The sequence below is a fragment of the Dipodomys merriami genome, unplaced genomic scaffold, assembly GCF_024711535.1.
Source record: "Dipodomys merriami isolate MVZ:Mamm:240054 unplaced genomic scaffold, mDipMer1.0.p SCAF_21, whole genome shotgun sequence".
In the NCBI taxonomy this organism is placed as follows: Eukaryota; Metazoa; Chordata; class Mammalia; order Rodentia; family Heteromyidae; genus Dipodomys; species Dipodomys merriami.
This window is the reverse complement of record NW_027203493.1, coordinates 1843047-1855682: the sequence shown is the minus strand read 5'-3', so window position 1 is coordinate 1855682 and position 12636 is coordinate 1843047. Positions and strand designations below refer to the sequence as shown.

The window sequence follows — 12636 nt, the reverse complement described above, 5'->3', positions numbered from 1 at the left end:
CCTGTGGGCCTGGTCCTCCCTGGCTCCATCTTGGTGTCCGCAGGCCCAGGGCAGGCCCAGGCCCTCCCCCGCTGGCAGCGCCCATGGCAGCCTCGCCCTGGGCCGCCACCGCGGCGTCAGAATGGCAGGAGGGGTGATGAGGGGCGCAGAGGGCCAGCGGCGCCCGCCAGGTAGAAGATCTGTAACTAAAGGTAACACCTATATGATCACACACACACCCTTCCTGGCTCTTCTATCAAGCCAGCCGTAGGGATCCATGGCCAATGCGGACCACACTGAGAACAGGCGTAACCACACTTTCAACTGCGTGCCACGTGGACCCCCCTCACAGAGATTCGGGTTGTCTCTTGTTTCTGTTTTGTGCTGCTGAGACAAGAGCCTTTGAGAGAGCAAGGGATTCGGACAAGATTACATAATATCTGGTGAGATTGGAACTCAAGTTTGATTTTTTTGGATCAAAATTATCGTTTATTTTCAAGCGTCAGTGGGATGTCCCCAGAACAACGATGTAAGAGTTCATACAGGTTTATACAATGAAAAGGGAAAGTTCGTAATAATTTGGCCGGGCACTGGTGGTTCACACCTGTCATCATAGCTACTCAGGAGGAGGCTGAGCCCTGAGGAGTGCGATTCAGAGCCAGCCAGGGCAGAGAAGTCCTTTATCTCCAATTAACAACCAAAAAGTCAAAAGTGGAGCTGTGACTCAAGTGATAGCACTAGCTCTGAGCACAAAAGCTCAGGAACCAATGCCCAGGCCTTGTGTTCAAGCCCAAGTATGGACACACAAAAAACAATTTGAAGATGATATCTTCGACTTTAAATATATCTATAGATAATGATTAAAAGAAAAAGGACAGAGCCACCAAGTGTTAGAGATTGAGGTTGCATTTTCAAAGCCACGAGAGGAAAGTTAGGCAGCCATTTTAAGCCAACAAATATTTTGGTTATAAGAGACAGAATCGGCAAAATTAAGAAACAGTGTGATAATATCTGAACCTGGAACCAGAAAGGGGAAAGTCATAAGAAAGCTGGGGAGTTCTGCTCTTCCCCTTCTCTGAGTATCTTCTCTGTTCTTGTCATGCATAAAGCTTGCTTTCTCTACAACTCTGTACATTGGGGTAGAAAACTGTAATGCCCCTGCCCCTAGTTTTGTTTTTTTATCATCTCAACAAAATACAAACCCAAACAATCAAGAAATAAGATATTTCCTGAGCCCAGCTTGAGTTAGATGTCAACTAGGATTAGGAGATCAATTTCATGGAGATTAAATACAGAAGCTATTAAATTATCAGGGGGTTCTTTTCTTGGATATTAAATACAGAAGGGATTATTTTCATGGATATGAAATTCACAATTTATTCAATATGAATTGTATAGAGCAACAAATGCTAGCCATGATTTTAATGACAATTCTCTCTAAGGTATGGTTTTCTCACCTGTTGAACACCTCTGATTTCCATTGGTCCCTAACTTGTGAAGCCTACTTTTCTAAAATAAAACATCTGGGGCTTTATTTGCCAGCCATTCCTGCAGCTGGTATAAGCATATGACATGGTTTAAGAAATCCAGGCACCCCTGAACCATTTAAGAGAGAAAAAAAAAACAATGAGTAATTACCACATCAACCAAAAATCTAATTTTTCTGATGCAACAATATAGGGATACAGATTTCTAGATACATTTGATTTCTAGAATGATTGATGTACTTGAGGCTGCCACTACATGATTTTAGTTGAATTAAATTGGTAAGTGAACAGAACTTTTTTGAGAAGCAAGCATTGGGGTTTGTCAAGATAATATAGTAAGTGTAAATGCAAAAGAAAAAAAATCTCTCCACAGTCTATGAAATAGTGAAAAGTAAAGAAATCAGAGTAGCTGTAAGAATAGATTCCATCTCAAGTTCAGATAACTTGTCCAAGAAAATAATATTATTTTATCTCCATATTTCCTTACAGAAAAGAAAATCATTTATCCCCTCACTTCTGTTATATCTTAATGGAAAATGCCACAAAACCATATGTGGATGCGAGAGGAAATGAGAGTGCTAGGGGTAAGAATTAAATTCTTTTGGAGTGACAAAATACCTACACGTATTGTACTCTCTCAATATACAAGGAAGAGACAGCCACCACTTCTATCATGAAATCCCCAAATGCATCCTGCTGTGGTTGTACATCTGTGCTTCCCACACACAGACCCAACACATAAGCTGTACACTAAAACTAAATATGGTAGAAATTATGAATCTGTCCGTTACATTTAAATCACCCAACATCCTCACAACCTACTTTAACCTTGAGTCTGAAAGTAGCAAAAAAAAGTCTCTTGCTATCCATATGACATGGACCTCCAAGAGCAGGTCAAATTGTGGGAACTATACTGTAAAGACCCTGTGGAGAATAAGTTCTGTGGACAGTGGTCATAATATCTACTGATAGAATATCTAGTGACGTCTTCACCATGACCCATTAGCTATGTCACTGTTTCCCCAGGCCAAATTCATCAACTGCAACAGGCATCCTCCCATATTGACGGATGACTGTGCCTTTTCCACCCACAATGTTGCATTAGCCACTTGAATTGTTGGATCATGAGCTAATGTCAAAATCAAACTAGCAAGTTTATTGAAGAGAATGTATCTAAAATCCTCCAGGTGATAACAGTTTGGAAAACAGATTAGTGTCTAAAGAAGTTAAAGATGCTGGGGGGAAGGGTGACAAGAAAGCTGCAGTAGACAGAACATCTTGTAATGAATGACAGATAGTTCTGAATCTTGGTTATGTGACAAAATGGCGCATGATTCCCCATACAACATTATGTCAAGATCAACTCCTTTCTCTGATATCATACAATAATTATGGGTGATATAATTACTCTGTGTGGTCATCATTTTTCTTCTTCACCTTAGGACTTTCTGGATGTGGGTTCCTCTTAAAATTTGGACCTGGGCTGGGCTCAGGGGCTCAAGCTGTAATCCTAGCTTCTTTGGAAGGCAGAGATCTAGGGATGGTCATTCAAGACCAAGTTCTCGAGATCAAATCTCAACCAATAGGCCTGAAAATCCTGCCTTGAAAATAATCAGTGCAGCCAGTACCAGTGGCTCATACTATAATCCTAGCTACTCAGGAGGCTGAGATATGAGGGTTGTGATTTGAAGCCAACCTGGCAGGAAAGTCCCAGGGAGACTTTCATCAATAATAAACTACTCATAAGAAAGCTGGAAGTGGTGCTGCGGCTCAAGTGATAGAGTGCTAGCCTTGAGCACAAAGAGGCTCAGGGACAGCACCCAGGTCATGGGTTCAAGCCCCAGGACCAGCAAAAAAAAGGAGAAAGAAAAGAGGTAAAAGGGGGCTGGAAGCATGGCTCAAATAGGAGAGCAGCTGCCTAGAAAACATGAGGCCCTCAGTTTAATCCTCAGTACCACAAAGAAAAGTTGATCCTGGACTTTTTAGGTGAGTAAGGATGGTCTTTGTCTCTTCCAGGCCATACAGATAATGAATGCTCTGATTCATCACAGCCTGGGATTGATCTGGACATATTTGTTCTACTCACAAATCATTGTGTTTGGAAGGACATATATACCTCTTATCGCTATATCAGGATATCCATTCTGGTCATCAACACTTGTGAGCCAACAATCTAGTTCTGAGAGTTAACTATTAATTTACTTATCATACCTAAAATGAGGGCTTCTGACCCTAACAGTGTATCTGAAATAAAACACTGTTCTCAGGGGATGGATTTGTTCTTATATCTGGTTGAAAAAAGACTATCTCAATAGAAAACACATGAATTTCTTACTTGTAAAATTCTTTCATAATAAGGTCCTATTTGTGTAAAAAGGCCACATTTTCCATAGGAGCAATGATAAGCTAGACCAGGGGCATTTTGGAAAGACAGAAGAGGTGGATGACTTCTTCAATTCTCCCTATGACATTAATTTGCCAGTGGGGCAAATAAGCTATGAAGTAATGGAACATATATATCTTGAGTAGAAGAAAAATGACATCTTTGTGTTCTGTTAGTCCAAGAAAATTTAAGGGAATTCAAGGGAAGTTTACAAGAACAACTTTATTGTGGCTGACAGAAAAAGTATTGAAGAATATCATTCATTCTTCAACATTCTTCATATTCTTCTTGTTCAGGAAACAAGAAGGTAATAATGTACCAGTCCTCACAAAATCCCAAGTGAATCATTGTTGTTGTTGTTTTCTGCCAGTCCTAAGACTTGAACTCAGGGCCTGGACACTTTCTTTGAGCCTCTTTGTACTCAAAACTAGTTATTTACCACTTAAGCCATGGGTTCACTTCTGGCTTTTTAATGGCTAATTGGAGATAAGTCTCACAGACTTTTTTGCTCGAACTGGCTTTGAACCCTGATTCTCAGATGTCAGCCTCCTGAGTATCTAAGGATAAAAGGCGTGAGACACTGTGTCAAAACACCACTAAACCACATAACAAACATGACAAAACACCACTAAACCACATAACATTTCATACTTACATATAGTTAGCAAAGACTGAACAGAACAAGGCTGGAATTCCACAGACTTAGCTTCAACTTATAAAAAGGACCCAGATCTACTCCTCAGATGAGCTAATAAAGACAATTTTAAGCCTCAGCTTGAATCATGTCCACTAAAACTCCAGCCAAAACAAATAAAATGGTCAAGTCTCCAGTGAACTAGCAGGGAAGTTTTACCAAGCCACAAGGAGGCCATGGCAAGAATATGTAAGTAGATTGTTATTATCTGAAAGTAAGGAATTGTAACCAATAGTTGAAACTATCATGGTGACATCTGAACAAAGATGAAAAAGTGATGATTCAGGCCACATGGACATAAGTAGAAAGAATGTTCTAGGGGAAGAAAGAAAACAGTCTCCAATGTCTGGTGCTCCTAAAGTGTCCCTAGAAAACTATGGGCAGTATGATGGCAGAGGAAGCAAGAGAAATAATAGAAAATACACTAATAGAAAATAGGCCAGAAAAAAATATTATTAAATACGGGGAGTTGCCACAGCAGAGGATTTAGGAATTTACTGTAAGCAAAATTAGAGTTCTGGTGTTTGCTGAATAGAGAGTTAAATAATTTGGATTTTTTTGTAGGGGGGGAGTGGATGGCGGGTTCAGTCCTAGGTCTTGAATTCAGGTCCTGGACATTCCCCTTGAGCTTTTTTGCTCAAATCTAGCACTCTACCATTTGAGCCACAGCTCCATCCACTTCCTGCTTCTTTTCTTTTCTCAAGGCTAGTGCTCTACCACTTAAGCCACACTGTCACTTCCAGCTTTTTCTAAGTAGTTTATTGGAGAAAAGAGTCCCATGGACTTTCCTGTCTGGGCTGGTTTTGAACCAATCCTCAGATCTCGGCCTCTGTTGAGTAGCTAAGATTACAGACAAGAGTCACCAGCACCCAGCTGGATTAAATTTTTTAAAGGATCCTTTTGGCTTCTTTGTTAAAGAAGAGGATGCAGGAGACACATTAGAAAGCTACTGCAGAACCCCTCCCAGCCCCATTGGCAAAAAAGTGACAATGAGTGTGGTGAAAGTCGTGATTGTAGGTGGGTGCCAATTTAGAGCTAACACACTATTCTTGTCCACTGAGGGTGCACTGTGAAAAAAGTTAAAGCCAGTTTAGAGAAATGGGGGAGAATGACAGAAAGGGTGACATGGATCAAGATGAATTGACTTATAACTTGACATGTTGAATTGAAACCCCATTGTGCAACTAATTAAAGATAATTCTTTAACCTTAAGGTTAAAAGATAAAAATAAAGACAACATTTGGGTTCAGGTTAACAGAAGCAATGCTTGATACCAACTAAAATAGAAAGGGATATGGATAGAACTGCTTTTCAGAGGAAAATGGGCTTCTTTTGAACATACTATTGAGTTTGAGATATTTAATTTTCACCTGGAGAGGTAAAAGAAGTATGGATACAATCTAGATTTAGAAGACTTAGGTTTCAAACAGTAATTAGAGTCATTAGCAGGAAAATAGATAATGCTATACTGCTCAAAGGAGTAGCCAAAAGTCACATGCAGCTCACAAGCCTGTCAAATGTAAGCAAACTACACTGAGAAGTGTTATACATGTAAACTCTCTTCAAGATTCCAAAGACTTTGGGAAATAAAACATAATATAAAATTAAGCCAAGAGCTTAATTACATATGTAATCCTAGCTACCCAGGAGGCTGAGATCTGAGGGCCCATGGTTCAAAGCCAGCCCAGTCAGAAAAGTGCATGAGACTCTTATCTCCAATTAACCACCAGAAAACCAGAAGTGGTGCTGTGACTCAAAGTGGTAGAGCACTAGCCTTGAGCAAAGGAGCTTAGGGACAGGACCCAGGCCCTGAGTTCAAGCCCCACAGCCAACAAAAAACAAATATAAATACATATATATGTATATACATATATAATCTATGTTAGCCAGTGCCATTGGCTCATGTCTGTAATCTTAGCTACTCACAAGGCTGAGATCTGAGGATCATGGCTTGAAAATCAGTCTGGGCAGTAAAGTTCATGAGACTCTAAGCTCTATTTAACCACCAAAAGGCAGGAAGTGGAGCTGTGGCTCAAGTGGTAGAGTGCTAGCCTTGAGCAAAAAAAATCTCAGGGACAGCACCAAGACCCTGAGTTCAAGCACCAGGATAAGAATAAAAATAAATTTTTAATTAATCATTTTATATAAATTCTACATTGAAATATTTTGGATATGTGATAACATATTATACATAACATATATTAATAAACATATAACATATAATGGTATATGTATAATAACATACATAACATATATTAATAAACTCCATATTCTTTTTGCTTTTTTTTTTTGGGTCCGGTCGTGGGGCCTGAACTCTGGGCCTGGGCACTGTCCCTCAGCTCTTCAGCTCAAGGCTAGGGGTCTACCACTTGAGCCACAGCACCACTTCTGGCTTTTTTCTTTTTGCTTATGTGGTGCTGAGAAATCAAACCTCAGGCATGCAAGGCAAGCACTCTACCACTGAGCCACCTTCCCAGCCCCTCTTTTTGCTCTTCTTAATGTAGCAGTGGAAAACTTGGAATTACATATTTTCACACTGGAATCACTCTGGTGGCCTCCTCTAACCTCCTGAAGTCTTCTGAAATCGAATCTCTTATCTGCATAGAGTGATAGCTTTAAAACAAGTCTAACCATGGAACTACCCTCAGTGAGGGTATTGTTCAGTGATATGCCACAGAAATACAATGAATGAAAAGCTCTTGTTGGGCTAGGCATGGTGGCACATGTCTGTAACCCCATCTACTTGCGAGGTTAAAATAAAAGAACTATAGTTTGAGGCCTGCCTGGACAGAAGTGCAAAAATCGACCTGAAAATCAAACTAGAAGCGTAAGGACTGAGGCATGGCTCAAGTGGTAGAATACTCACACAGAAAGCAAAAAGACCTTGAGTTCAATCCTCAATGCTATCAAATAACTTTTTAAAGGGACTTGCATATAAATTGACCAACATGTACTATCAGGTAGTAAACTTGTTAATTGGGGATATTTTCTTATAACTTACCTTAGGGACTCAGTAAGTTATGACTGACCAAAAACGAAGTAAACTTTGATACTCCTCTGATAAAGCACATCAAAGTGCCTGGATTCCATTTGCAACATCTCTGTTCTGTTGGGGGCCAGATACTTGCATGGTTTTCTCCCATGTCGGAATTCTTTCTTGAAGAATTCTTGACGAATTTCTTGGTCTCACTAAAGAGCTAAACTGATAATCCCTAACTCTTTAAGTCTCGCAGTAGCCATAACGGGATCTTTAACAAATGTGGTCTTTGTTTACAGTATATCATCACAGGAACCTTCACAGTACAAACCCAGAAGATGAAAGTCCAGTGTTTGGTGAGTGAAAAGTGCTCGGAGCAAACGTTAGCAATGTTTCATCTCTCCTACATCGAATATACTTGCCAGGGATGAATGGAGAATAACTGGCAATGCCTGATGCTGTCTGTCTGTTTCAGGTGGTCTACACAATAGGACTGAACATCCTAAGTGCCTGTATCTCAGTCATTGGCTTGATTTTAATCACACTTGAGCTTTACCTACACAGTTTACATTCAAAATTTTCTCCTTGGCAACAAGTAAGTACCAAGTTCTGATGAGAAATGGCATCATGACATTACTTGCACTACACTTATTGACAATAAATCAAAGCATTTTAACTTACACATCATAGAAGTGACTCTCACCTTGGCTTTACTCTGTGGCCTACTTAGCTATCATTCAAGCTATAGGTTATAGTCCTAAACACTGCCACACCTAAACCTCAAGTAATAAGATGGAAAGTAGTATACATACTAACATGAATATTTCGAATGATTAAGCATTATAATATTCAATTTTGGACTCACACAGTTGCCATGATATATTTATGATGGGCAACTCATTCATTTCAGATATCTGCATCTCTAAGGACAATTTTTCCAAGGCCTTAAAAGATTAAATTTGAGCCAGGTGCTGGTGGCTCATGCCTGTAAGCCTAGCTATTCAGGAGGCTGAGATCTGAGGATCAAGGTTCAAAGGCAACTTGGGCAAGAAAGTCCTTGAGACTCTTACCTCCAGTTAACCACCAAAAAGTCAGAATGAAAATTTGTTGATTTTATCCACATTTTATCCTCATTACCCTGTTTGGCAGAAATCATTATCTTTATCATTAACTTACCATTTATCATTATGATCAAACTACACATATTTTTCAGTTGAATATAGTGAGTAATTTTTTACTCTTTTCTCCATCATTTCATACCTTTATTGTTTTAAAAGTGTTAAAATACCAAAATCTGTAAAACATGTGTATTGTCTTTTTGTATGCAGAAAAGTGGTAAGATGCTTTCAGGATATTTGTTCCTATTTTCCTTGTTGGAGTTTTTTGTGTCAATTCTTGTAGCTCACTGGGCATGCCAAGCAAAAAGCAGAAGATAAAGATTCAGTGAGTATTTCATGTCTCCCTTGGTGAGTGGAAGCTACTGATTTCTGTAATGAGCCCTGTTTAAGAGCTAATGTTTTGATAAGGATAAAGCAGAAACAAAGCCAGGTGCTGGTAGCTTATGCCTGTAATCCTAGCTACTCAGCAGGCTGGGATCTGAGGATCATGATTCAAAGCCAGCCAGAGCAGGAAAATCCATGAGACTCTTATCTTCAACTGACCACTAGAAAGCCAGAAGTGGAGCTGAAGCTCAAGTAGTAGAGTGCTAGCCTTGAGCAAAATTGCTCAGGGATAGCACCTAAGCCAGGAGTTCAAGCCCCAAGGACTTGGGGGAGAAGGTGGGAAAGAAGAAATCAGAAGCAGTGCTATCTCTAAACTGTGATTGCAGGTAGCTGAAAATACTTTGCAGTAACTATTGCATACTACATGGGGTCCCTCTACAATGGGAGATCATAGATTCCCCTAAATAAGGTGCTTTATACTGTAGAATATCTTTATATCTTCATTTTTTCATGAATGAATAAGACCAAAAATATATGACTTTTGTGGTTCAGGTCTGTGTACTTGAACAGAAAATTCCCTAGGAAAAAAAGTGTTGTGGAGACTTTACCAGGTATAGGGCATGGCAATGGTGAAGTCTTAAATGTTTTCTCAAAATTTTGGAGAATATAAATATCACAGTGTCCTAATTTAAGTATCTTCAGAACTGAAGGTTTGGGGTCACCAGTTGTGACAGATAATGAAAACCCTTTCTCAACAAAGCTGTTTCCCCACTTCCTCCATATCTAGTATTTCCATGTTGAAGGGCAAACTTCATCTCCCATGGATCTCCTCATCCCTGAATCTGGAAACTTTGGTGAATATGTTTGTCCCTCCTCCTAGCTCCCATTCCTCAGCCTAGGCTCTGAGATCAATGAGATCATAAACCACCTCCAAGGTCTGGGGCGTGGCTCAAGTGGTAGAGCACAAGGCCCTGAGTCTAAGCCCCAATACCACATCATCATCATCATCATAGAAAGAGAAGGCAGGCAGGCAGGCAGGCAGGCAGGCAGGCAGGCAGACAGACAGACAGACAGACAGACAGACAGAAGAAAGAAAGAAAGAGAAAGGAAAGAAAGAGAAAGAAAGAAAAAGAGAAAAAGAAAAAAGGGAGGGGAGGGGAAGGGAGAGGGGAAGGGGAGAGGAAGGGGGAGGGGAAGGGAACAGAGAGAGGGAAGGGGAGGGGAAGGGAGACAAGTGGGAAGGGAAGGAGAAGGACAGAGGAGGGAAGGGAGGGACCTCAAGTCAACACAAGAAATGTTCATATATCTTAAATCAGAAAGGGTTAAGAAACTTCAGATCTCTACCCACTTACCACTAAGCTCAGAAATTTTACGTAGCTTATCACCTTTGCCTTAATCTCTTTAAGCTCTTCTTTTTTTTTTTTTTTTTTTTTTGTCGGTCGTGGGGCTTGAACTCTGGGCCTGGGCGTTGTCCCTCAGCTTTTCAGCTCAAGGCGAGCGCTCTACCACTTGAGCTGCAGCGCCACTTCCGGTTTTCTGGTGGTTTATTGGAAATAGGAGTCTCACGGTCTTTCTTGCCCGGGCTGGCTTTGAACCTCGATCCTCAGATCTCAGCCTCCTGAGTAGCTAGGATTACAGGCGTGAGCCACCAGTGCCCGGCTAAGCTCTTCTTATATTTGACCACATTTCAATTATGTCTCTTCAGATAGGTAGGTAGGTAGGTATAGATAGATAGATAGATAGATAGATAGATAGATAGATAGATAGATAGATAGATAGATAGATAGATAGATAGTCAATATATATATAGCATAAATTATCAATAGATAGTCAATATATATATAGCATAAATTATCAATATAAAATATACACATATATATGCATATATATGCAATTTGGTAACCACTAACAAATTTATAGCAATCCTAATCCTGGATCCACATCTAGGTCCTTATTACTATAGACTATAGACTACTATTTCCAATGCTTCTCCAGAGACTGACATTCCAAAACACCACAAATAAAGTACATCTAATGTTCAACTAATTATCTAATCCATTTCCTCATCTCTTTCCCATTCAATAGCATCCCCATTCAATTCACTGCTCTGGCCATGGAGTTAGTAGACACTCCCCCTCCCCAGATTATTTATTCTGGAAATCAAATAATCTCCTAAGTATATCACAAGATCCCCTCAATCTATTTTATCTTTGTCTTCCTTTACTTTGTCTTCTACAAATGTGGACAGACAATACAGTATGAAAGCTTAGGACTCTGGCATAACATTAGTTTCTGTAATAATTTAGCCCCAATCTACTTTCTCAGCCCCATTTCCTACTCCTCATCTCCACAAACACAGCACTGTACTTCCACCCCATGAATGTCTGGTGTTTAGTTTGCCATCTTAGTTTGCAGGATAGCATAGTTTATTGCTTAAACAATCTCGTGTGTGTGTGTGTGTGTGTGTGTCTGTGTCTGTGTCTGTGTCTGTGTCTGTGTGTGCACATATCATTACAGAGAATTTAAAACTCAAGGCCTCAGCTCTCATTTGACATTTTTTTAATCAAGGCTGACACTTTACCATTTGAGCCAGACCTCCACTTCCACGTTTTTTGCTGCTTAGAGACAAGAGTCTCACAGACTTTTCTGCCCTTGCTGATTTCAGACCTCAAGCTTCAGATCTCAGCTTCCTGAGCAACTATGATTACAAGTATGAACTACATGTTCATAATCTCTCTTGTATCAGTTAATAAAATGGTTGAAGAGAAATAATAATGTGAGAGAAGATTTTGTTTCCTTTCCTTTCCCACTTTCTCTTGATTCTCAGAAGCTGTGTCTTCATTGGTATCACAAAAGTAATTTCATTCCTAAAAAATCCTGTTAGATATCACTCCAGAGAAACTGGGTGCCTGACACTTAAACCTGTATCACTGTTTGCCTTGCAATATTTTCTTTAGTACAATGGAGAAGGGAAGACATTCAAACTTGTAATCAAAAAACAATAGACTAGACCATTGACTATAAAGCTAGTAAACACACACATCTCCCTCATAATTTTTCTCTGAATAAAGTAAAAAGAGAAAAAGAGAAAATGACATGGATTGAACATATAAGATCATACAGATTTTTATTCAAATTAGATTGAACTGAGGAAAAGGAAAGGAGGAGAGAAGGGAGGAAGGGGAGAAGAAAAGAGAAAGAGGAGTGGAAAGGAGGAAGGAGAGGGAAAGAAAGAGAGGCGGGGGAAGAGAAGGAAAAAGCCAAAAGTATTGAAAGCACGTGGTTGTATAACTCAGTGGTAGAGTGCTTGCTTGCCTAATGTACACAAGGCCTTGGGTTTGACCTCTAGCATTGAAAAAAAACACACACACATAGTTTTAAGACTCTTGTTGATTAAACTATTCCTATTAGAATTTTTTCAAAAAGCTACTGAAAATCCTATAGTATTTTAGAGGACATTTCAAGATCAATCTACTAATATCCACCCTTCTTCAGGCTCATTGCAGAAAGGACCCCCTTGTTCAACATGTTAAAGAACCATCATGACTTCAACCTGGAAAGATAGCTGAGTGGAGAATGAAGAACTTCATTTTGTTCAAGACACCTTTTGGCACACGTCATCTAATGAAGTCCCATCCCCATTCTCCCATCTCATTAATAAAAATTAACACTGA

General features: G+C 39.8%; 1 protein-coding gene across 9 annotated transcripts; it reads left to right on the top strand.

Annotated features, from left to right (window-relative positions):
• Positions 1-11: 11 nt before the first annotated feature.
• Positions 12-12636, top strand: LOC138833526 (membrane-spanning 4-domains subfamily A member 12-like). Of its 9 annotated transcripts, none has more exons than XM_070031795.1 (8): positions 23-191; positions 1956-2050; positions 3483-3626; positions 7820-7876; positions 7996-8115; positions 8922-8963; positions 9750-9816; positions 12458-12636. In XM_070031795.1, the coding sequence occupies exons 2-8, from the start codon at positions 2003-2005 to the stop codon at positions 12493-12495; spliced, it is 516 nt and encodes a 171-aa protein (XP_069887896.1). In that variant the 5' UTR covers positions 23-191; positions 1956-2002; the 3' UTR covers positions 12496-12636. The 9 variants fall into 9 exon arrangements, 6 of the variants coding, with proteins under 6 accessions (XP_069887901.1, XP_069887900.1, XP_069887896.1 ...); XM_070031794.1 differs by having other exon boundaries at positions 25-422; XM_070031796.1 differs by lacking the exon at positions 12458-12636 and adding an exon at positions 11531-11550 and having other exon boundaries at positions 26-422.

Bases quoted from the DNA above. Each gene is read 5' to 3' on its own strand.
- LOC138833526 (XM_070031795.1), top strand. From the start codon at position 2,003: ATGCCACAAAACCATATGTGGATGCGAGAGGAAATGAGAGTGCTAGGG. The intron at 2,051-3,482 runs GTAAGAATTAAA...TGTCTCTTCCAG, and splicing joins AGGAAATGAGAGTGCTAGGG to GCCATACAGATAATGAATGC. The intron at 3,627-7,819 runs GTGAGCCAACAA...CTTTGTTTACAG, and splicing joins CATTCTGGTCATCAACACTT to TATATCATCACAGGAACCTT.